This window comes from Cyanistes caeruleus, chromosome Z (assembly GCF_971803275.1).
Source record: "Cyanistes caeruleus chromosome Z, bCyaCae1.hap1.1, whole genome shotgun sequence".
NCBI lineage: Eukaryota > Metazoa > Chordata > Aves > Passeriformes > Paridae > Cyanistes > Cyanistes caeruleus.
This window is the reverse complement of record NC_141732.1, coordinates 38,784,418-38,806,821: the sequence shown is the minus strand read 5'-3', so window position 1 is coordinate 38,806,821 and position 22,404 is coordinate 38,784,418. Positions and strand designations below refer to the sequence as shown.

General features: G+C 38.8%; 2 protein-coding genes across 10 annotated transcripts in view; one reads left to right on the top strand and one right to left on the bottom strand.

Annotated features, from left to right (window-relative positions):
• SPTLC1 (serine palmitoyltransferase long chain base subunit 1) overlaps positions 1–3,562 on the bottom strand; it is a 42,715-nt gene extending 39,153 nt beyond the window's left edge. Inside the window, exons 1-2 of the mRNA XM_086869437.1 lie at positions 3,451–3,562; positions 1,633–1,740 (exon numbers count right to left, since the gene is read on the bottom strand). Coding sequence (XP_086725563.1) covers positions 1,633–1,740; positions 3,451–3,513 — 171 coding nt within the window. The 5' untranslated portion in view covers positions 3,514–3,562. The remainder of the gene's footprint in view (positions 1–1,632; positions 1,741–3,450) is intronic.
• LOC147648370 (uncharacterized) overlaps positions 3,550–22,404 on the top strand; it is a 56,614-nt gene continuing 37,759 nt past the window's right edge. For 4 of the 9 annotated variants that reach the window (XR_015281106.1, XR_015281103.1, XR_015281105.1 and 1 more), the window contains exons 1-2: positions 3,563–4,388; positions 4,522–4,641. The gene's annotated coding sequence lies outside the window, so the exon portion shown is untranslated. Of the gene's footprint in view, positions 4,389–4,521; positions 4,642–8,118; positions 11,370–22,404 lie in introns of those variants that run through there. The other 5 variants (XR_015281107.1, XR_015281104.1, XR_015281109.1 and 2 more) reach the window with 5 other exon arrangements.

Genomic DNA, 22,404 nt, shown 5'->3' with positions numbered 1-22,404 from the left:
CCAGAGCAGAGCAGAGGGACAGAATCCCCTCCCTTGCCCTGCTGCCCACGCTGCTTTGGATGCAGCCCAGGACACGTTTGGCATTATGGGCTGAAAGTGCCCATGGCTGGGTCATTATCTCATCCACCAGCACCCTCAAGTCCTCCTCCCTGGGTCTGCTTTTGATCTGCTCATCCCCAGCCTGTGCTGATACCAGAGGTTGCTCTGACCCCAGTGTAGTATCTTGCACTTGGCCTTGTTATACCTCATGAGATTCTCATGGACCCACCTGTTCCCTCAGGTGTGTCAGCCACAGCACTCAGCTCAGTATCACGTGCAAATTTGCTGAGGGTACACTTGATCCCATCATCTAAGGCATTAATTAAGATATTAAATTAATTAAGATATTGAGATAGTAGGTAACAGTGATCCCGGTACAGATTCCTGAGGGACACCCCTTGTCACTGATATCCATCGGGACTCAGAGACAGTGGCCGCTAGCCTGTTTGTAAAACCATTCAACCACTCTCTTATCTAACTAGCAGTCCACACATCACATCCATTTCTCCCCAGCTTAGAGAGAAGGATGTTGAGGGGGACCATGTCAAAGCTTTACACAAGTCCAGGTAAATGACACCTGTAGCCCTTCCCTTATATACCAATGGAATCACTCCATAACAGAAGGCTACTACGTTGGTCAGGCAGGACTTGCCCTTTGTAAAGCCATGCTGGCTGTCTCAATAAATACCTGGTGAAGTGTTCTCTAGAACACTCTAAGCTTGTTTAATAAGTGCTCCCCAAATGACGACACCGCCTGCAGTTTTGTTCTCAACTGCAGACTTGTGCCTACAGCCTCCGCATGCTGTTCACTGATTAATTACCCTAAGCACGCATCCTTAATGTGCATCCGTACTGAGAATAAGAGCAAGAAAGCATGCAAACACACCACATAGAGGGGAATTACATACACCCATTAAAAATACCCATAAATCTCTTTCACAAACTTTCTTTAGTACTGTGAAGAAATTTCAGTATTCTAACCTATTTATAAGGGTTATCACAACTCTGAAGCTCAAATAAACTAGTCCAGGGACATCTTCAAAACAAACTTCACTCATTTCTGATAGTCTACAGCCAGAAGTGAGGAAGAAATTCCAGTCTTCACAAGTACGGCTTTTTTATTTTCTCAGGACAATATTGCAAAAGAAGAAAACTGCTGCTAAACTACAATTTTTGTGGAACCCACTGTAAAGTCTCAGAGTTGTCACTCCTAGACAGTGCATACCCCGACTGACTATTTTACTACCATCTACAATCTCAGAGTTCATTTTGCTTGGTGGAGTTTTAACATAGCTTTCATTCTTAAAATTAAGCTCTCCATTGAGTAGAGCTAATGACAATGAGCTAATGAGTTTTTCATAGCTTAACAGTCACTGTCATATCCATTTTCTTATTTCTCAGACTCTCAAATACAGTGCTACTTTAAAAGCAAAAACTGACACGTTTAAGCAATAATCAGCTCCTGAGTACTTCTTTTATTTGAAGTTAAAGAAAAAAAACAAAAGAACCATTTATAATGCAGCGGTGGCTCAACACCCCATATATCAAGTACTATAAACTGTTTCTCTAAAGAGAAATGCTTTTTCACCATACCTTAAGTGTTAGATCAGATCGTTCTTGAAGCTTGTATGTCTTGGAGAAAAGAAGTCTGATTATCCATAGTATCAGAATTCCTTCTAAAATGAGATGGTAAGCAGGAGCCTGAAAACAAAAGAATTAGTTTAAAGAGAATTATACTTGAAGCACTGTGACACAACACAACCCTTTTGTACCTACTAGCACACTCAGAAAAAAACCCAAAGCTGATAATCAGCTGATATATTTCTAAATCAGTAAAAATTTTAAGTATATGAAAGTGGAATGTTTTGCAGCTATTACTTGTAGCTGTTGACTTGATTTTGAATGGATTAGGTCTGTTGTTCATAAACAAGGGACATTCTAAACTGATTTCAGTTCCACACATAATTTGAATACTGAGAGTAAAGGCAGTTAAGTCATACAGGTTGCACCAGACAGTACCCTTGAAGGCAGGCAGCTTTCACAACAATAAGTATTCTGAGAGCCTGAAGGTCTGTGTCATCTATACAAAGTCATTTCAACTCTCCAGTTTTGTAACTTACAGTCCACCAGCAGGGACAGCCAGTATTTAAAAGAAAGCCAATTCTGTTCTTACAGCCAGGTTCTGTCAGTTTTACAGGCACTTCATCAGGTATAAACCGAGTCAGCTCAACTAGTTTTGTCCTTGTGTCCTTTCCTCTCTTTTGTGGACACAAAGTGTGGGAAAAGACAAAGCAAACCAGAGTTGATCCAAGCTAAAGTTAGACTCTTTGGGGGACAAAAACCAGTTTGCTCTGGCAGCACAGCTAGTTGGAAGCAGATGTGCAGTTATGGCATCAGCATTGGACACCTAGTATTACTTAGGAGTTTAGTTATTCCATTTCAGAAAGACTCCTGTCTATTATTTTTAAAAGGCACACAAAATTATTTCTAGAAGTGCACACAAACAAGCACACTCCTTCTTCAAGTCAGGGGAACTGCTCCCACACATCAACACTTTTGGCTGTAGCTGACCTGCCAATGAAGCAGAACTTATCACACATCCAGAAACTAAAGTAAATTGGACACAAACTTTTAAAACCGGTAAAGAGTCCTATGGCGTACCAAATTGCAAATCACAAATGTTACCTATTGCAGAGTACTTTTCAGTTTACCAAACATATTAAGAACACATACATGACGTGTATGACATGACATCTAAAGAACACACAGTATACTCCCACTGAGGTCTCTGCTTTTCAGTGCCTACAATTATCCTGGATTCAGTGCACTAGAGCGTGCTACCTGCTTCATTGGCTAAGCACTTCTATATTTGGACTGCAAATCTTGCATACATTCTTTAAAAGTAACCACCCTTTGCCAAAGGAAGGGACATGAAAACATTGCCTATCATCAGGACATCCTTTTTAACATCACGAAAACATCCAAAGCCTGGCTACAAACACGCACAGCTGATCTCCAGGAGGAAACTCAAGCCTAAACATTTAAACGCCGTTTCTTCCTTTGCAAACGACATTTGTAAGTTAGAAACCTTGACCCCAGCAAAGTACCGTGAACTTTAAGGCTTAATGCTCTGCTACACGCCTTAAATGTAGCTTTTTAACCTGCAGAAATAGGACGTGCGTGTATATTTTCAATACACAGCCGTGGTGCACTCACACTCACGATTCAGCGAGTGCAGCCCGACCTCCGCAGCACTGACCCGCACCCAGCTCCCGATTCACCGCCCAGCACCGCCCGCCGCCGCCGCCGCCCTCGGGGCAGCTCCGGTGATACCTCCCCGCTCCCCACTCCCTGCGCCCCAAGCCGCTCTCACGCCGCCCCGCCACGCTCGGGGCGCCTGCCCGGCCGCACCTCGTAGAAGGCCTGCACCATCTCCACCAGCACCCACTGCTGCCCCACGCCCGCCGCCGCCATGGCCGCGCCGCCGCTTCCGCCTCTGCGCCCACGCGCGGCAGGGCGGGCCCGGCGCGGCACACAGCGCCCCCTGCGGCCGGAGCGGCCCCGGCTCCCGCCGCGGCCTCCCGGGGAGGGGCGCCTCTGGGAGCGGCCTTCCCTGGGCCTCCCGGGCCGTCATCGCTCCAGCCTGTTGTGTCGTGTGGCGAGCTTGGTCAAGGAAGGTCACTGAATCGCTGCCTCTCAGAATCGGTCAGATTGGAAGGGAGCACAGCAGGCCATCTGGTCCAACCTCCCTCTGGACCGTCCCACGGATGTTATGTCGAGACAGTTCTTGGATTTCTCCAATAAGGGAGGCTCCACAACTTCATTGGGCAACCTGTTCCAGTGCACAGTGAAGTTTTCATGTCCAGGTGGAACTTCCTGTGCTTCAGTTTCCACCCATTGCCTCTTGTCCTATTGCTCAGCACCCCTGAGAACAGCCCAGCTTCATTCTCTTGGTGTCACCCCCTTTAAACACTTATATACAGATATATACACCCTTCAGTGCTAACTAAACGAAATCAGCTACAAACTGGACTTGCCTAAGAAGGTAAACATAGACGTATTAATGTGCACTTCCTCACCACATTTCAAACCCGGTCCAGTTTGTTGAACTTGCTGGAGTTAGCTTGCTGTTGCTTCCTCCACACACAAAGGCTTCCTCAGCCCCACGCTGCCCTAGGTGGAATGGGACAGGGGGCTGTGGTTCTGTACCTCATTAACAAGTTACATGTTACTCTTGACACCCCTGTATCTGTAACTGGTTAATTCGTTGCTGGAAGGAACATTTGCTTAGATACTTCTCTAATGAAAGGAGCAGCAAAAGTAAAACCTGAGTATAGTGGAAATAATGGGTAAGTTCAAATAAGAGCAGAAATTACTACTTTAAAAGTCTTGCCAAAGTGAGTGGCCCTAAAAGCCAAAGATTGCTAGGGAGAGATAAATGCCATGAAGAGAAAGAATAGCATTGAAGGCCTTTCCCCACAGGTGCACCTAGATGTGGGGAAGTGACTGAGCTGCTGTGCATAGCTGTGCAGGATCTGAGCAACTGCCTAAAAGTCAGTGGAGAAGAGAGGCAACTGGAAAGAAGACTGCTTAGGAACTGAGGTAGCTGATAAAAGCAATGTTTGAGAATTTCATATTGAATATATTAATAATAGTATATTAATTAATATTTAATTGATAATTAGCTCCCTGGAGCTACACAACTGTGGAGAGTTTCTGGCAGTCTTCTTGGATAACACAATGGAAGTACACTCCTTGGGGTTTCTTTCACTAGTGTTCACTGTGCTTGGGTGAGAGAAACCTGGGGTAACGGTTGATGAAACAGTTGATAGCAAAAACCTTGTGGCTGTTGCTAACTACAGACAAACAATAGCTTAAAGTTTTACAGTAGTGGATAGTTAAAACCAGTGAACTTCACTTTCACACTAGTTGAAATGCATAGTAGTTAATCTCCTTGAGTTTCTGAACTTAATCATATAATTGTAAAATTCCAATCTCTGCACAATAAAGAGAAAGATGTGGTTTGAGGCTATCTGAAAAGTCAAGAGAGACAATAAATATCTCTTTTGGCTTTGACATGAAGATTCTTGTCTTCACTGTTAAGTTCTTCTGTGGCCATTGTGTCATATTGGAGTCTTGGATTCTTGGGAGATGGCTGCTACTACCAGCCTCAAAGAATGTGTCTGGTATGCAGTCCCAAATTGCCCCCAGAAGAGTGGGCCACATAAGTTGTCTTGGTGGGCAGCAGATTGAATCACATCTCTGCTCTCATCAGATGCTGACTTTCAGTATTTGACATATATATGTACAGCTGGAAGACTAAAAGATTGATTTTGTGAAACACTGGATGAATTGTTTCCCGCATGAAATGCAGTGAAGTTAGTAACATTAACAGTAATTAGTAACAACAGTAATTCTTCTGGCAGTCCCTGCGCTGGATTATCATAGTGCTGGGTCTCTCATAATAATGAGCCTATCCCTATTGCTCAGCAGTTTCATTGTTTCAACACAAGGCAACTGCTGCTAATTGCTTAAGGCTGCTTTACTTCTGACAGTAATAAAGCAAGGGAGGTAAAGGGATAAGTCCTTTGCAATGGAAGCTTATGACAGGAAAGAAAGGGGAGAGAAAAAATATCTCTGAAATTAAAGACATGATGAAAGCTATTGAGATAGTGCCCTATAGGAATTCCTGGTCTGTATGTTTCAAATTCTGTACTCCCCCCAATTCTCCATTTACACAATATTTCTAAACAACTCTTAATCTGGATCTTCCTCACCAGCCCACTCATTTCTCACACCCAGCTTTGAATCCCCAGCTCAGTTCTACTGGGTCAACACTGGCATTCCAGCTATCTGCTGTAATTCTCTGGTCACTACAGAAACCAAAAAATAGGACTTGGTATGACTAAGAATTTTTTTTCCCCCTAAATATCACAGACATAGTGCCAGTTATTTTTCTCTCCTCTTTGTTCTATTAGTTCTTCCTCTGGCTTCTTCATTTTTGCTTTGTCAAGTATGAGACACACAGTCGGAGCTTCTATTGACCTGGTATTAACTGAGAAGGGGACAATGGCATTGGGAAGTGGCACGTTACTGTGAAGGGATGATGGAACTTGCTGCCATCCTAGTTGTATTGCTGTGTTGGAGGTGTGTGTATGGTAGGCAGAGAAATCTGGGAACTGTGGAAAAAGTTCCTGAGGGTTATTTGCTTCTCCCCTACCTCCTCCAACCACACACGCAGAAGAGGGATGATGGTGTTGGAGATTAAGGGCATAAAGGAGTGTTTGCAGCTATTCTCACACATTCTAGGTGATGAAAGTTTAGTTTAGTTTATTGTGGTTTTAGTGTGCCTGGTTGTAACATGTTGGCTTTGTGGCTACCCTGAAAAAATTATCAAAAAAAATAAAGTGTTGGGAAAGCAATCCCAAAATGGCAAGGGGAATAGCAGGATAGTACTAGTTAGTCTTTTTTAGTCTTTGAAACTTGATGCCCCACTGAGATGATGCTGGCAGCAAGCAAAGAAAACTTTCAAATCAGTTGAAAGCTGCCTGTTAAGCCAGAAATTGTATCTCAGCTCCTAGTGGGAAGCTGAAAGGTGTTGCAAGAGTACTCTCTAGGTGCCAAGAAGAACTGGAATATCAAGTTCTGTAGTTTACCCAATATGTGGAGGAGTAATTGTGCACAAGGCAAGCAGAGCATGGGATAAACTTAGCGTTATCTATTTTTTTGCACCATTGCATCTCAGAAATGTGGTTAATCCAAGTTCTATAGTGAATTAGCTTTGAATTAATTACTAAATTAGACAGCAGAAACCTGTCTCAGGTGTGCGTGGGAAACATCTGGAGATCTCAGCTTTTGACAAGATTTGTGAAAGAGTAAGAGTACCTAATGGTCAAAGCACTAGTTCATTCTAGCTATTTCTAACTCTTCCATGACACCTCAACCAACTGCAGTGACTAAATGTCATAAAGTGGAACTGCTGTAATATATTCCTGGAATACCATGAGGACTTAATTGGGCTATTGCAACCATGTAAGAATGACCAGAATCTTCTTTTTAAAGTATTTTCAGCCAAAGGTAGACCTTTGGAACGAAAACCTAACTTATCAGAGAGATGTATAAGAGCATAGCAGTCTACCTCCTGTCTACATCTCTTTTCAATGCTTGTCCCCCATGTGGGCTTGGCAGCACTGGACTAAGCACTTTAATTTCCATTACATGGCTGAACTAACCATCTTAAAAACTGATGCCAGATAAACCTAGTTCTGTGATAACTAAAGAAAACTTGTATTAGGAGCTTTTAAGAGCTGTGGGGACTACTGACAGAACATACACTATTTAAATGAGAATGTTTGCCTTGCAGACAACCAGTTACCATATGTGGTATTGCAATATTTCTGTTGCAGAGTTAGGTTTAGCAGGTTTAGTTTAGCAACCCTGTGTGGTTGAATATCACATATCTCTCATTCAGAACTTCAGACATACTCAGATTGGGGATTTGCAGCACAGGACTTCCACCTGGGTTGCTTGTCCCTGCTGCAGGACAAAGTAGATATGTAACACATTTGTTTCTCTTCATCACGTCAATACAAGTAACTGAACTGCTGTCCATCCTCTACTTAAAACCTTAGCCCAAGCAGCACATTATTTATTCCAAATTGTATCAGTTAAAAATCACCTTTATTTTAGAAACATAAACACTGTATTAATAGGACATTTCAATATGTGGTCACTTCTTGTCCCACTTTTTGCTTGTATTGAATTGACTGATAATTGACTAATATGCTGTTTCTCTTAGCATATTTGAATTAGAAACATAGCAGAGTTTATGAGCAGATTTGTACTCAAAATAATTTTGATGGAGTTAAAACAGGTTGACCATAATTAAGGCAAGATCACCACAGCAAGAGTAATTCAGCCAAAATAAATAATGCAGCGTGTTTTGAAACGCTGTCATCTCATCACATACAAAATATCCAAACTGACTAGATTCAATATGCAGAGTGAAAAGTAATAACACTATGTGTCTGCATGAGACTGAATTTTCTAGGCTGAAAAGTAATTTTCATATGTTTCTAGGTGGACTCATCTGATATGAATTTCAGGTAACACATATGTTATGCACTGTTTGCAAGGTAGAGCTTGCGACCTGCAAGGTGAGAAATAAAAACACAATTGGCATAAATTCTAACTGTCTGTAAGGTGTCCAACAGAAGCTCATGAGGTTTGACTCTAAAGGTTCATTTTCCATGTCTCTTTTCGCTATTGTCACGCATACCTCCTCTCTTAAGAATGAAACTAGAAGAGAAGCAAAGGGATATCAATCCTGCATCAATTGCATTTATTTACCTGAAGAATTGGATTCCAGTCTCATACAAAGTGTCTTAGAAACTCTCTTGTCATCAATGTTTTCCATTCTTACTCTTTTGATGTAGCAATTTCAAATGAATATTTTGTGTGCTGACGCTCTGACTTGGTAAAAGCTGTGTGCTAATGAAACCCAAACAGATCTTTAGCCTCCGTGTGGTTACATGAAGGTCACACTGGTTTGTACAAATCTCCCTACGTTTATAGCAGTGTTATCCACTTGTTGTCTTGTATAAAAGTGGGGTCTCTAATGACTTCTGCAACAGCAAACAGTGGAACCATTACTTGAAAGTTTTCCTGAGGCATAGGGTCTTAGCAATTTCTGTACTGAGAAGCATGAAAATGTGATGTATGAAGTCTTCACACAGTCACTGCTAGAAGCCTGAGAGAAAGATACACTAAAAATAAAGTGAGATGAAGTGAGAATTTCGTTGTTCTTGTCAGACACAGGTACCTTTGGAAGAAAGACAATTAATTTTTTTCAAAAATTCTGCAGTGTGTATTGTAGATTTCATTTGCCTGCAAATAATAGGAAGATGAATTGACTACACAATCATAATATTATAGGTAGTGGCTACATCCTATTACAAGAGATCTTGCAGAGTCTGTGAAAGGTGCTATCCATATCAGAGGCAAGCTCTTTCCTGTACTGGACTCTGATTGTAAGTGTTCCCTGAAATCAGGTTTTGAGTGTGGTTCAGATATAGCAAATCTCATGGGAACAGTGTATGAATTTAAAGCTGAATTTTTAAGATTAAAGTGGCAATTTTGTCCTCTTGATACATAGAAAAGCAATACCTATCTTCCAGGAACAGTCTTAATAAATTGGTTTGGCTCAGGAACTACAGACAGTTTCTAGCCCTAAATTTGAATGCACATCAAATTCATTTAGTTAGCTGATAATTTTTAAATATTAACAACAGATTTAGCCTTCTCATTCTGCCACAGTTAGTTAACAACAAATCTTTGTGATGAAAAATAGAAAAGAACAGTTGAACTTCTTGAGGCCTACTATATTGCAGAACTCAGATCAAAACCAAAATTGTACTCTGTGCAGTTTGACTATTTTTGTCAGCCTTAGAAAAAACCAGAAATATGACCCAAAAATATAAATTTTTGCTGGAAGCTAAATCAACTTTTGATCATACCTTCATTGTGGCTCACATGGCTCAATATCTAGTAGCTTCTTACATCCATGTAGCACTGTGGGGCATTGAAGCATTTTAGAATCCCATTCTCTCATAACCAACTCTGTCTAAATATTTTTTTCAAGTTAAGCTTTTAAGCAAGCTGTAAATCTTCACAAACCATTTCCAGGAGCTTTGCGAGTAGATTAAGCTGTCTATGATAACACAATCTTTTTTCCCATGATGACTGGGTTTTGCAACTGAGGTAGGCAGAATAACATGCTCTCGGTAACACCAGTGTGCTGACTAAAGCAAGCATTCATTACTAATGCATTTCCTGACAACTTCTACAGATGGTGGGACTTTTTGTCTTTGTGTTTGCTTCAGTACAGCTTCTTTACTGTTTAGGTGGCCCTGCACTTTAATGGTAACAGTGCTGTCTGCAGTGTGTGATTGTAAAACTCTTACTAGCATACTTGATTTTAGAAATAAGAGAATTCAGGAGATGGTATCAGAGAGAAATTTGAAAAGTCATAGAAACTTTAACTTTTTAAGGCACAGTGATCACCACGGAGTCTGCTTCCCTGAAGATACTTATGTAAAAATGCCTATGAAAGAAGCAACAAAATTTCATCCAGAAACACAAAATATCCCTTTGCCAGCTCATCATTCTTGCCAGTCTACTGAAGCACAGAACAGGACTGCATTGTTTGCAGATCCATGTAATGCAAACCAGAGCACTAGCTGAAATTCTTTGTGGTTATAGGTAAAATGTGTGTGCATGTGTTGGCAGACCTAGTCTAGTCTGAGAGGCAACACCTTACGTATATTTGTTACTCAGAGAGTTGCCACATAACTTCTATAAATTCAGACCAGGTGGCTAAAAACATTTTTTAATTGATAGACCAATGCCCTTTCAAGCACTGAAATTCTTACCTGCCTTTTAAACAATATGATTTTACCTGAGCAAGGCCTGAGTAAAAGCACAGTTCTGCATTCAACTGCTGTTTCATGACGGATTAGTGGAATATAATCTCTGTTTTCCATAGACAACCCAGGTATTTCACAAAACTAAGTAATTGTAAGCAGTTAACACCTAAAAGATAAAATAAACTAGATAAAATAATAATAATGTTGGGGAATAAAGTGACTGAGAACCCCTCCACAGACTTTCCAACATAGAGTAACTGTTGAAATATACCTTTCAGAGAGACCTGAATAGGATGTTGAGACAACAATGCAGTCTTTGTTAATGAGCAAGTATTGGTGCCTTTATATGACAGAATCTTACCTTTCTGACACCTCTTAAAATCTAAGTCTGCTGAAATCAAAGAAGAATAGCTTGGTTTTTGACACTTTTCAGAATTTCACAGTGCATCACAAAACAGTGGGTTTGCAGCTTCACTTCTGTAAGACATTTGTGTTGGAAAACAGTTTGCTGTATGTAGTTATTTATGCCAGTATAACTTGTCCTTCATCTGAATAGTCTCATAATTATTGTTGAATTACCCTATCAGATTTTCCTCCTTCTCTTGAAGAAAATGTCTTCAATTTTGTTATTCTAATGGTAGAATATTTTTAATAAAAATTGCCATTTATGCCATTATTTCACTTTAAAATTCACATTAAAAATAGGACTGGTGATGTCTTAGAATAGTCTTCTGAGAAATGCAGCTCATGTAGCTCATGTAGATTGTGCCTTTTTGGTTTTGAAAACAAGCAAGCTGGTTCCTAATTCTTCTTTGCAAGTTTTATTTCTGTACTGCTGAGGTACATTCTGAGTGATTGTTTTAAAAGACAATAGTAGTCTTAATTAAAGTATAAAATGAAACAGCAGCTTCTGATCAGTGGGTCTTTGCTTAAATATAGTAAATGGAACAAATCCAAATATAATGATTGATTTTTCCAGAAGATGGGAAGGGACAAACATGTTCACTATTGGGGCAGTTCACAAGTAGAGAAGAATGTGAGATGAGAGATTACTTTCTTCAACTAGTATCAATAACAGAGACCACTGCTTGATGCAAATGCAAATAGTTGATTCTTTGGGGGAAGCAAAAAAAATTTGGAGAAAAGTCTGGTAAATTATTCACCCTTGGAAAAGAAAAAAAAATTTGGAGAAAAGTCTGGTAAATTATTCACCCTTTGGCTAAATTTCCATACAAAGCTGATCAACTCTACCTGTTCTGTTGATTGCTATCAAAATCAGGAAATAAAGTAATCCAATCACTTTCTGTCCTCCTCGGCTTGCCACATTTTTCCAATTATAAAACATTTACATTTCATCAAAACCAGAAAACAATTAATAACATTTAGAGGTAGTTCGAAGCAAATCTTAGTTCCTTCTGTACCTGGTAGGTAAAAAGTCTTGTCAGGATTCATTGGAATGTGTTTGTAGTTATGTAGAAGGAAAAGAGAGCCACTTGTTAAATTCTGTGGCATTTAAGTAGTGCTTGAAAATTCTGTCTTCAGTTTTGTGATGCTGTAATATTACCCATGTTTCTTTCTGCTCCAAGAACAGCTGGTGAGAGAAGAATAACACATTGTTTAATTGTCAGTAGTCTTATCATGAAATGGGTGGCTTTTGCAATAGGAGTTTTTACAGTCATTTCATATTTCAAGTTTTTTTTGTATATGGATCTCATCAGGAAGTGAGACAATAAGAATTTGGAGTTGTGGCACCAGCATTCCCAGACACATTTCTTTATTCCATATGGAGAAAAAAATGCTTAAAAAACATTTGCAAAATTGCAGTACATTTTCCAAGTGATTTTTCTGTTAAATATTTAAACCAAAATCAGACATACGTGGGTAGCTACAGAAACAAGGCTTGTCACTTCCCCCCATCTGACCTTAAACACACATATGTATGCTCACAGAGAAATTTGAATAAAACCTCTGTCCCAGATTTTTGTGCTTAAGACTGCAAAAGTACATTGCAAGGTTTGAAAGAACATCATTATTGGGTAGATCCTGAGATCTCACCAACAAAGCAATTCTTGATGGGTGCTGTAGACTTCTATAACCTCACAGAAGTAGCTCTAGTAGCTAATTTTGGTTGTCTGCAATCACTGACTCAGGGGGATTACTCTTGCTACCACTGTTTTAGACGACCTGTAGTGTCCTGGTATCCAAAGTAGCAAACTCATGCTTACTTAAGCAGCGCACACTTGGAAATTTAGCTGCTCTCAAAAATGCAGGGTCAAGTAAAAGACATAAAATCCAAACTTTTCCAATTTTTGTACTTGCTTTCTGATTTGGATCCCTAATCTGCTAAAACCAGGATGTGAGGTTGGATATTTAGGGGACCAACTACATAAATTCAGGTTCTGTATTAGAGATTAAATATATTTAAATACCAACCAGGGAATCCCAGAGAAGATTGACTGACCCATTATTTCTGTGGCAAATTAGACAAGGTACCTAAGAATAATCCTCCTCCTTTTATTTTTGTTTGTTTGTAAGCATAACGTAAAAACTGAACAGAGATTCACAGAATTTTGAAATTTTCTCTTGAACTTTCAGTCTTACATTTACACAAACATAGAAACAACACATTTCGCTTATTCCTGGACCTTTGTGGAAATGAGTGAAGTAAAATTATTATAGTGCTCAGCAGATGAAATGCCATTTCACAACTAGTATTTTTTACAAATGCAAAGTGTTGGACACAAGGGGACATCTGCTGCCAGCAAGAGGCAGTGCACTGAAGGCATTTAAACTTTGAGTTCATGCAACAATATTGAAGGAAAGTAAAAGTTATAGATGTCATCAACCATTGCAACTAAATTGTTTTTTAAAGTATATGGAACTTGTGTGGGATTTGATAGCACACTTGCTCTTGCACACTTGTATGAAAATACATCAATGGATAAAAGGCAAAAGTAATACTAACATACTTCTTAAAAATCTGCTTAATATGCAAAGTATGTCAGAATGATTGTCAAGGGAATTTTAGACTGGGACACAGTGATATTTCACTGGGAAAAAAGTGCACTATTCATTCTTTATATTTTGTCTATTTTTAGTTGTGTAATTTTCATAGAACACTGTTATGTTAGTTTTCCATTTGGAAAATCTGTACCACACTATGTCTATCATTAGACAGCTCCTGAAACTTCTTTCAAACATACACTTCTCTGTTTTTATGGTTTTTATCCTTTAGGGGGCTAAGAAAATGCATTCCTCTTAATTCCGGGCATTTAACCTATAAGTCAAGAAACAAACAATGTACTGTAAAGACAAAACCGAAATGTTAAATATAATTGTGTTGCTCACATCAACAGGATGTCATAAGGATTTTTCAAATATATTTTGACTTCTGAGTGCAGCACATCATCAGTGTGTTCAGTATCACTGTTATAAGCACCATTTCACGTGCTTTGTTGATGAAAATATTGTGGCAGTAGGGAGCTGCTCAAGCTCAGCTAGTTAAAGCAATTTCAGAGAAGGCAAATCAAAATAATCACAGGGATCAGAAAAAAATGTGGAAAACAACCCAGAGCTCTGAACTATATAGGCTGGCTCTATTTAAAGAAATCCAACAAAATGAAAACCAACCAACTAAACAGCCAACCATACAAAAAACCCACAAAACATGAAAGAGTGTAGAAGGTGGTTCAGGACGGCATGCATCCCCTATTTTCTAGACTGCATCTATGATTTAATGTATTAATGACAGAAAAAAATGCATACACCACAAATTTAAGCTACCATACACACTATACATAGATTTTACCCTTAATAGTGATCAGAAATTGAACATTGCTCTGCTTAGTGCCTTGCACCAAATCCATAGGTAATTGTGTCTCTAGTTTCTGCCTGAAACTCTGAATATTGGAACTTTATCTGTGACACTACTGTGTGTGGGGTAGGACCATCTCCCATCCATAATCCCATCCAGGTAATACTGCAGCACCTTGAGGTGTGCTCTGCCACCCACCAAGGGAACACTGCTGACTTATTTCGTCAGGATGAGTCTGAACAAATTTCCCTTTTTTGGACCAAATCTCTAATAAGATAATTTTCCACCTGGGCCACAAAAAACCCCACCCCAACAATAAAAGCAAACCACCTTGAAAACAGAATTCTTCACAGTACATTTCCTCCCTGGGGGAAGGATGAAAGTACAAACAACATATGGTTGATGTTAGCCATGCTGTTTTAAGCCCTAGCAGAAGCTGAGACAGCATGCTGAGTGACGCACAAGCAGTAGAAAAGTGGTCTTTAGGTAATTTCTGAGGGGGATAGCAAGGTGCTGAAATGGAAAGTCACACTGATGTTGCATTTTTGCAAAAAACCCGTTTTTGTTGGGATTGTAGGGAAATAGACTGTTGAAGGGGAAGCTTAACATATGGTGAATAATCGACTACATGTTTTTTACTATTCAGGTTATAGCAGTTGTCTCTCAAACATTTATTAGCTGTTTAATGCACTTAAATTTCATATAAACGAAAGGTTTTTCTTGGTTTTCATTGCTGGGTTTTTTGAGGGAGGAGTTTCTGACTTTTTCAGAAGCAGGAAAGGTTGGATGTTTTTCTTTTTAGTACTATTGATCTATGTTTAAATCAAGGGATTAGTAAATATTTTATCTGGTGAGGAAGAATTGCAGTTGTCAAATTTAATTTTTAATATTGAGTGGAGACCAGAAAAAACCCCAAATTATAATTATACTTTTAGGGGGGTGGCGCAGTGCCAGATTTCACCCAGCCAGCTCCCAGGACCGTGCCAAGGAGTGGGCTGCCCCCAGAAAGCCGCACAGTCTGGGGTGCAGCTGTAGGGCTCTAGCTCTACAGCATGAGTTCTGTTGTGTGTTGAGGGTAGGGGCAAGAATCAGGGAAGGGTCTTTTGTGTGGCTTCCAAAAAAAGGTTCATTCTTGGAGGGTCCAGGGACAAAAGACAACCAAATACGGTGCACAACAACTTACAAACAGGGGAGAATCAAGGGGTACAAATCATAAAGCAATAGGGAAGACTTAAGGGAGGAGTTCAAGGTGGGGTTCACAAAGCATGGACCAATGCGGGGAGGGAACAGTTTACATAATCCAATGGGGCATCAAATATTGGGTGATTGACAGGAAAGGTTCCAGAGTAAGGGGTAGGTACAGAGTAGGATTGCCAATTCAATGGGAGGGAGAACAGGGAAGGTTCAGGAACAAGGGGCTGGGTTTACAAGATTGATGGGGAATGTACTGGAAGAAGGGGTTGGGATACCCTTTGGGGAGGAGGATACACCTTGGAATATACCAACAAAGTAGGGGGGGTGTAACAGAACAAACCATGTACATAAAAAACTTTAAACTTATTGAAATAAAAGCACACCACAACAGGGTGGTTAGACAGTCACAGTTTTCCATTCTTATGAAACGTGCTTTATGTTTTCTTATAAGTCAGTAAACATTAAAGTCCTAAAGCGATGAATTTCCCCCGAAGGATTATTGCTTATTTTTGCTCAAACTGCCAATTATATTATGCTGTTGTGTAATTTTTCTGTCAGAGTTTAAAAATAAAAAACAACTAATTTATGGAAAAAGATCAGCCAGGAAGGTTTAAATGCTGACACTATTACACTGGAAAAGATATCATTCCTGTATCTGATACACTGTCTTACGTTTTTCCCGTGGCTAGTCACTCATTCCTGACTGTCCTGCTGTGAAGAGTGTTGTCTTAACCATGAGGTCTTCCATCGCTTCTCCACTGTTCAGTGTTTCTACTTTTTGTGATCACAACTCACTCTCTCGGGCTTAATGCAAGTATCTTGACTCCCATATGAAAATCTCAGTTTGCATATATGTATGTCTTCCAGCTTCCTTCTCTTTGACCTCCTACAAAACATTATCCCAGGATGTTTTGAGCAATTTCTGTGCTCAGTTATGCTGTGAACAACACTGCTGTGACTCCATTTTTTCAAGTTCTTTAGAAGTGCTGTGAGTATGTCTGACCCAATACTTCCTAAAAGCATCAAGTTATATCAGTACTAATCTTACAGTTCTGGGATACTGTTAACTTAGGACTGGTTAACTAAGGTTAGCTAAGGACAGTCTTCTATGCTTAATGCAAATCTTTTAGTGTTGTAAAAGTGCTTTTAAACAACACTGTGCAATAGGAAAATTACAAAGTGGTAATATACCTTTGACAGACGGTGTGAGTAGAAGTGGAAATCCTTGGTTAAATATGAAAATTGAGGTGTATAACTCAGAGCTGAGCTACATTGCCACCTTATGAGGGCAGAGCATGAGATTTCCTTGTACACTTACACTTGTACACTTGTACACTTATCTGTAGACACATAGATCAGCCAGGGAAATGCAGATACATATGTTTCCTTACCACTTAACTGTTCTCAGTAGTCCATTGGGAAAATTCAGGTAACTTTTCTGAGCTGTTTTGAAGTAGTGATTCCATAGGAAATAATCTCCAGATTCTTTTTAAATTTCAAGTCTCAAATTGTATTAAAAGTTTGTTACTTTGAATTTAACATCCATCCTGATGTAAATATTTCTGTAATTAAGTTTAATTTGTATCCTTTGACATTACAGTATAACTTTGAGCCAAGGTAGGTTTAAATTTAGTGCTGCTGGAATTTTTTTTTTCATGCTGTAATATAATATTGTGGGAAATAGCAACAGATGCTTGGACAGTGGCCACCTAAGATATATCTGAGGCAGAGCAGCGGTGTGTCTAATTCTTACACAACTGAACAGCTTGCTTCCCCAAGAACTAGTTTCCCATAACTACTTTTGTTTCTTTACACAAAGCAAAATATATGTGTGTACTTCACACAGGTCTTTGATTTGCTTTGTACAGCAGCCTTGTCATAGCAGAAATCTGCAAGTAATGCAAAATGCAAGGAGTTGTATACAAACATGAAACAATTTTATTGCCCCCTCTAAGTTTCCAGGGAGAGCATCTTCTACACTGTGCCAGCATAGCATGTTTTTGCTAGTTCAGCACCTGCTACTCTGTGATGACTTTGGTTAAAGTCATCTGTCATCTTCATTTTGGTTAAAGTAGTCTGTCTGTCTCCCTCACCCTAGTAATTACATTCAGCAGATGACACACTGGTGCCTTAGACTGCTACCTATTTGGGGCAGGGATCAGCTGGCTTTATTTGGGGTCTTCTCTAGTTAAAAAGAGTGTGCAGCAAAGATATATTCTGCAGAAATATTTCAGAGGGAAAGTGCTAAAGGTTCAGCTATTTGTAACTGTTCTTGGTAGACAGGTGCACAGGTATGGCACACATCTGTGTGCATTTGCACATGTAAATATGTAAATGAGAAATTAGTTTCTTATGGGGAATTAAACAGAGAGTACAATGGAACTGATAAAGAGTCTGATATCTTAGGCCTGATCGAGCAGAAAGCGTGGGAGAGACAGACACAGATAAATGCTCCCTGGGCAAGAAGTGACCAGGAAACGTGTGGTGAAACTTTGTGACAATGTTACCAGGTGAAGTGATGTAATGAAGAATGTGTAGCCAATCAGAAATTGTTACCAAAAATAGAGCCCCATATAAATGCCATACAAGTAAAACCCTATATAAATGATTTGTATACTCAATAAAATCAGCTTCTGATCTCAATTCGGATGTCCCCATCTCTCAGTCGCCAATAGTTCCTCTTTCAGAAAACAAGAGTCAGGACTTCAGATGATATAAGCCTTTTGCTACAGTGATTAAAAAGAGAACTTCCAAAAGCTTTTGGTCTTCCTTATCTTCCCAAATGTGAGGGCTGGCAATTAAAAAAGTCAGCATGCTCTATGAAGTCTCTGGTTGTTATGAAGCACAACCTCATTTTTTTGTATTTACCCACTTTTTTTCCACTCTTTTTTATTTTTCCTTCTTACTGAATATCTGAGAAACCCACCAAATACTGTACCACTTTACTGACATATGAAGAACTCCAAATATTCCTTAGGGCAGCAAAATTATCTTAACTGTTTATAAAACTCAATTTTATTCTACCAATATGCTCAATTTTGCCAATATGCTGTCAAATATCAGGTGTCTTGGAGGCTATGGCTATGGCAGAACTGGTCATCACCCTCTTTTCTGTTCCAGTCAAAAATGCATGCCTATCTGCTGCTGAATTTCTGTGTATTAAAATGGCCAGTGTTGGGTAGCGTTTACTTCCTGGACTAGAAACTAGTAGTTCATTCCTCACCCATGTATCTATGTCAGCCAGGTACTGACCTGTGGAAGTTGTGGCAAATTTAGTCAGTCTGCTGCAGTTTAATCTACCAGTGTTCATAAGTACGCACATACCTGTGTGGGAATTACTAAAATGAGGAATGAAGTAGCTGACAAGCTAGAAAGGGTTGTGTTACGCAGTCTAATGTAATCACGGTCATGAGGTCAGAAGCTAGTGACAAGGTGTAAAAGTCTTCATAGTGATATGAGCAGACTCTAAATTCAGTTGTATTCACAGTCTTTCTGAAAGTCTCTCTTGGAAACTTCTGCAAGGAAAGATGTCATTAGGGAATTATTAAAATGATCTAATAACATTGTTATCTCCTTTTTCTATGGTTACTTCGTAGTTTGAAAGGGGATAAATGTTACTGACAAGTAATAACCTGCATGTGCATTGATAGTTGACATTCCTGTCTTACAGGCTTTCAGGCTTGTTGATTCAAATCTGCTAAACTCATTCACCATTCATGCCAGTAGTACATTAGCCTTTTTTTTTATTTTTTTCATTTGTTATATTTCTTCTTATGATTTTCCACCGTACCTCAATTGTATTTTAAGCTATATTAAAAGAGATTGATCTGGTACAGATAAAAAAATTAACTAGAATTATCAGATCTGGACAGAATTATACACTCTCAAGTTCAGTCACTCAAATATTTACTTTATTAATTTTCTTTTTTCCTTATTACCCACTCTGCAAAATAACAATGAATTTACTTAATTACCTCAGGATTAACTAAGAATTTTTCTATAAAATTGCTTTGGTAATTTTTGCCACTAGAGAGCAGATTTGCACTAGAAAGAGTAAAAGGCTGGGAACAGCATCCTGAAAATAGAACTTTGTAATATGCATGTATTAATATCTTTTTCTGAAAGCCACTTTTGATTCTTCCCTGATTATTATAGATAGTTTCTTTCAGAAACTATAGTGGTTAAAAGTTACATGTTTTTGAGGACTTCAATGAAATTCTACAATTCTCTTCACATTAACCTGAAATTCAGGAAGCAACAAAACATTAATTCATGCCAAGTAAGCTACCCTGGTAAACGTTGTATGAACTGATGGAAAATAATTAGCTAAATTTAGTTTTTGTCTAATTCTTAAATGTTTCACTCTCTTGAATCACTTTTCCTTTACTTGGACATTCTATTAAGCTGTATTTAGAAGCAATTTGGTAATACCTTTTGGCTATTGAGGTATAGCAAAGTATCTATGGTGGGGTGGGGCAGGGCTTTCACACTGTTTTCAAGAGTGTGAAAGGAACCAGGACCATCTGAAAGGAACAAGGACTTGTCAAAAACAGAAAAGGAAAGCTGAAAAACCCTGCTGTTTGTCCAAATGCACCACAAAATTATAATATTCACAGGGTAATTCTGAGTCTATTGGAATCAGTAGTTGTGCTAATTATTTGATAAATTAGGTGTACACCAAAGATTTACTGTGAGGCAAATATCCTTACACATGTTGCATTCTTTAACTGAAGAGAGTGAATAGATATCAAAAGTGATATTTGGTATATAATTTGTACATACTTTGAGATACTAATTTGATATATATTGATATATATTTTTATAATAATGTATATTTTTAAATACTTCAAGATGTTTTTCTTGCTTCACTAGCACATCATGGAGAAAAAAGTGCTTCTGAACAAGATCACAAACTGACATGGTCAGTGTGACAGCTAAGATTCATGGGCCAAAGTGATTTATCCCTTACATTATTGTGGTAGTACATACTCATGTACTAGGTAGTACATATTCTTCATATTCTTCATATTCTTCATATTGTTCAGTTTTCTAGCTGAGTTAGGAGCCCAACATGCAATATGATGTGATCACCGCAGGATGCTTGAAGAACTTCAACAGTTAATTTTTTTCTACTTAATTTTCTTTGTTGTGTTCTGTCAACTCAAATGTATGTCCAGGTGATAAAAGGCAGTATTATAGCTCTGAAGACTTGAAAAAATATCTGTTTCAAAGGCAGAGAATGTTTTTAGTGTCCTATGATCTCATTTAAGATTAGCTTATAGATTCTAAGTACAGAGAATCCAGCCTATGTAACAGTTGTGTATCTCTTTTGGAGGTGTGGCTTGACTTTTAAGAACCACAAAAATTTCAAATTAAATTTTAATCACCTTTGAGTTATGCGACAGATCCCTTCTGTGAGATAATTGAGACAGGCATTTATCTCACTTAATCTTGTTATACTCAAAATATGGATGAATATATTCTTGAACATTCTTACCATATGCTTGTTCTGTGTTTTGGCTGAAGTGACTATGGAAAACAAATTAAACTGAGATGTGTAAAATATGACTAGGAAGAAAAATTCAAATGCATGTCCTCAGAAAACTTCAACCATAAAAGCTTATGTAACTCATATATTCTAAAATGCTTCAGCACTGCATCAATTCTCCCAACTATACTCTCTATTTCTGCCTTTGTGAAATCCACTTCCTACTGGAGCACAAGATGATGGGGAACAGAAGACATATCTCTCTACTGCCCAGCAAGGTACAACTTGTTGGCTGCTGTGTTGTACATAGCAAGTATATAATTGCTTTATAAATATTAGGGTTTAATGATACCCTAATATCATTTAAGCAGGATTGAAGGTTCCTATGAGTAAAAGAGAAGAATGGTGAAATCCACTTCTCTTCAGCGTTTCAGAAAGGAGATATGAGAATGATCAGATATGGCTCAATCTTGTCATATGAGGTGCAGTGGTATGATGTCTCATTTGCTTTCTTCCTAAACAATCAAACAATATGTTCATTTTGTCACTCCATGTGGTTTATTTCCCTAGATCTCCCTAGAGTTTCAAATATACATCTTGACAAAGAAGATGTCACTGTCCTTGTCTAACAATTTCCCTATCGGTGATGGGGATCTGAGTATTCCGCAACCAGCACCATAACCATAACCCTTGCTGATGTCACCTTGATGATGCCATCTAGGGCTCACTGAGAGAAGAACTGGACTTCTCAACAGCAGGTGGCAGAATCCAGCTCAGCAACTCAGGACATGTCTGCTTCTATTCCTTTAAGGCATCATTATAAATAGTGAGTAAGGAGAGAAGCCTCAGCAGAATTTGTGCATACTGCTATATCTAAGTTAGCTATGCTAGGACTCTCAACTGGATGTACATGGTATGGTTTAAGTATTTTCCCTATTACAAGGAAGGCAGAAGCTGGTCATAAGCATAGCCAACTCATCAGAAATCAGCTGATCAGAAACTAGCTGTTGCCCTGAAATACTTATCGCAGTATGAAAGTGTGTCAGGTGTAAGTCAAAGTAGTATTTCTTTGAGCACGAATGAAATCAGATTTATAATGCTGAGTGGGCAGTATATTACTGGGCTTAATTATAATTACAGTATGTGCAACCACCATTTCTCCCTCACTTTATCATTAATGACAGAAAAGCAGCACTGAGAGGAGGTGTTCTCTGATTGGTGGTTTTATAATTGCAATTATATTTATTGCCATCAATGTGATGGGAAATTCTGATTTCTCATATCACATCAGAAAAAAAGGAAGCAAAAAACAACTTCGTCCTGCCTTAGTCTGTCCAACTGAATTTCCCAATATTTGCAGCTTTGCAGAAGCTCATATGCTAAGCCTGGTTTTATTTCTGCTGACAGAGTAGTTTTTTAAGGCTGTACTCTTTAACTTTTTTAAG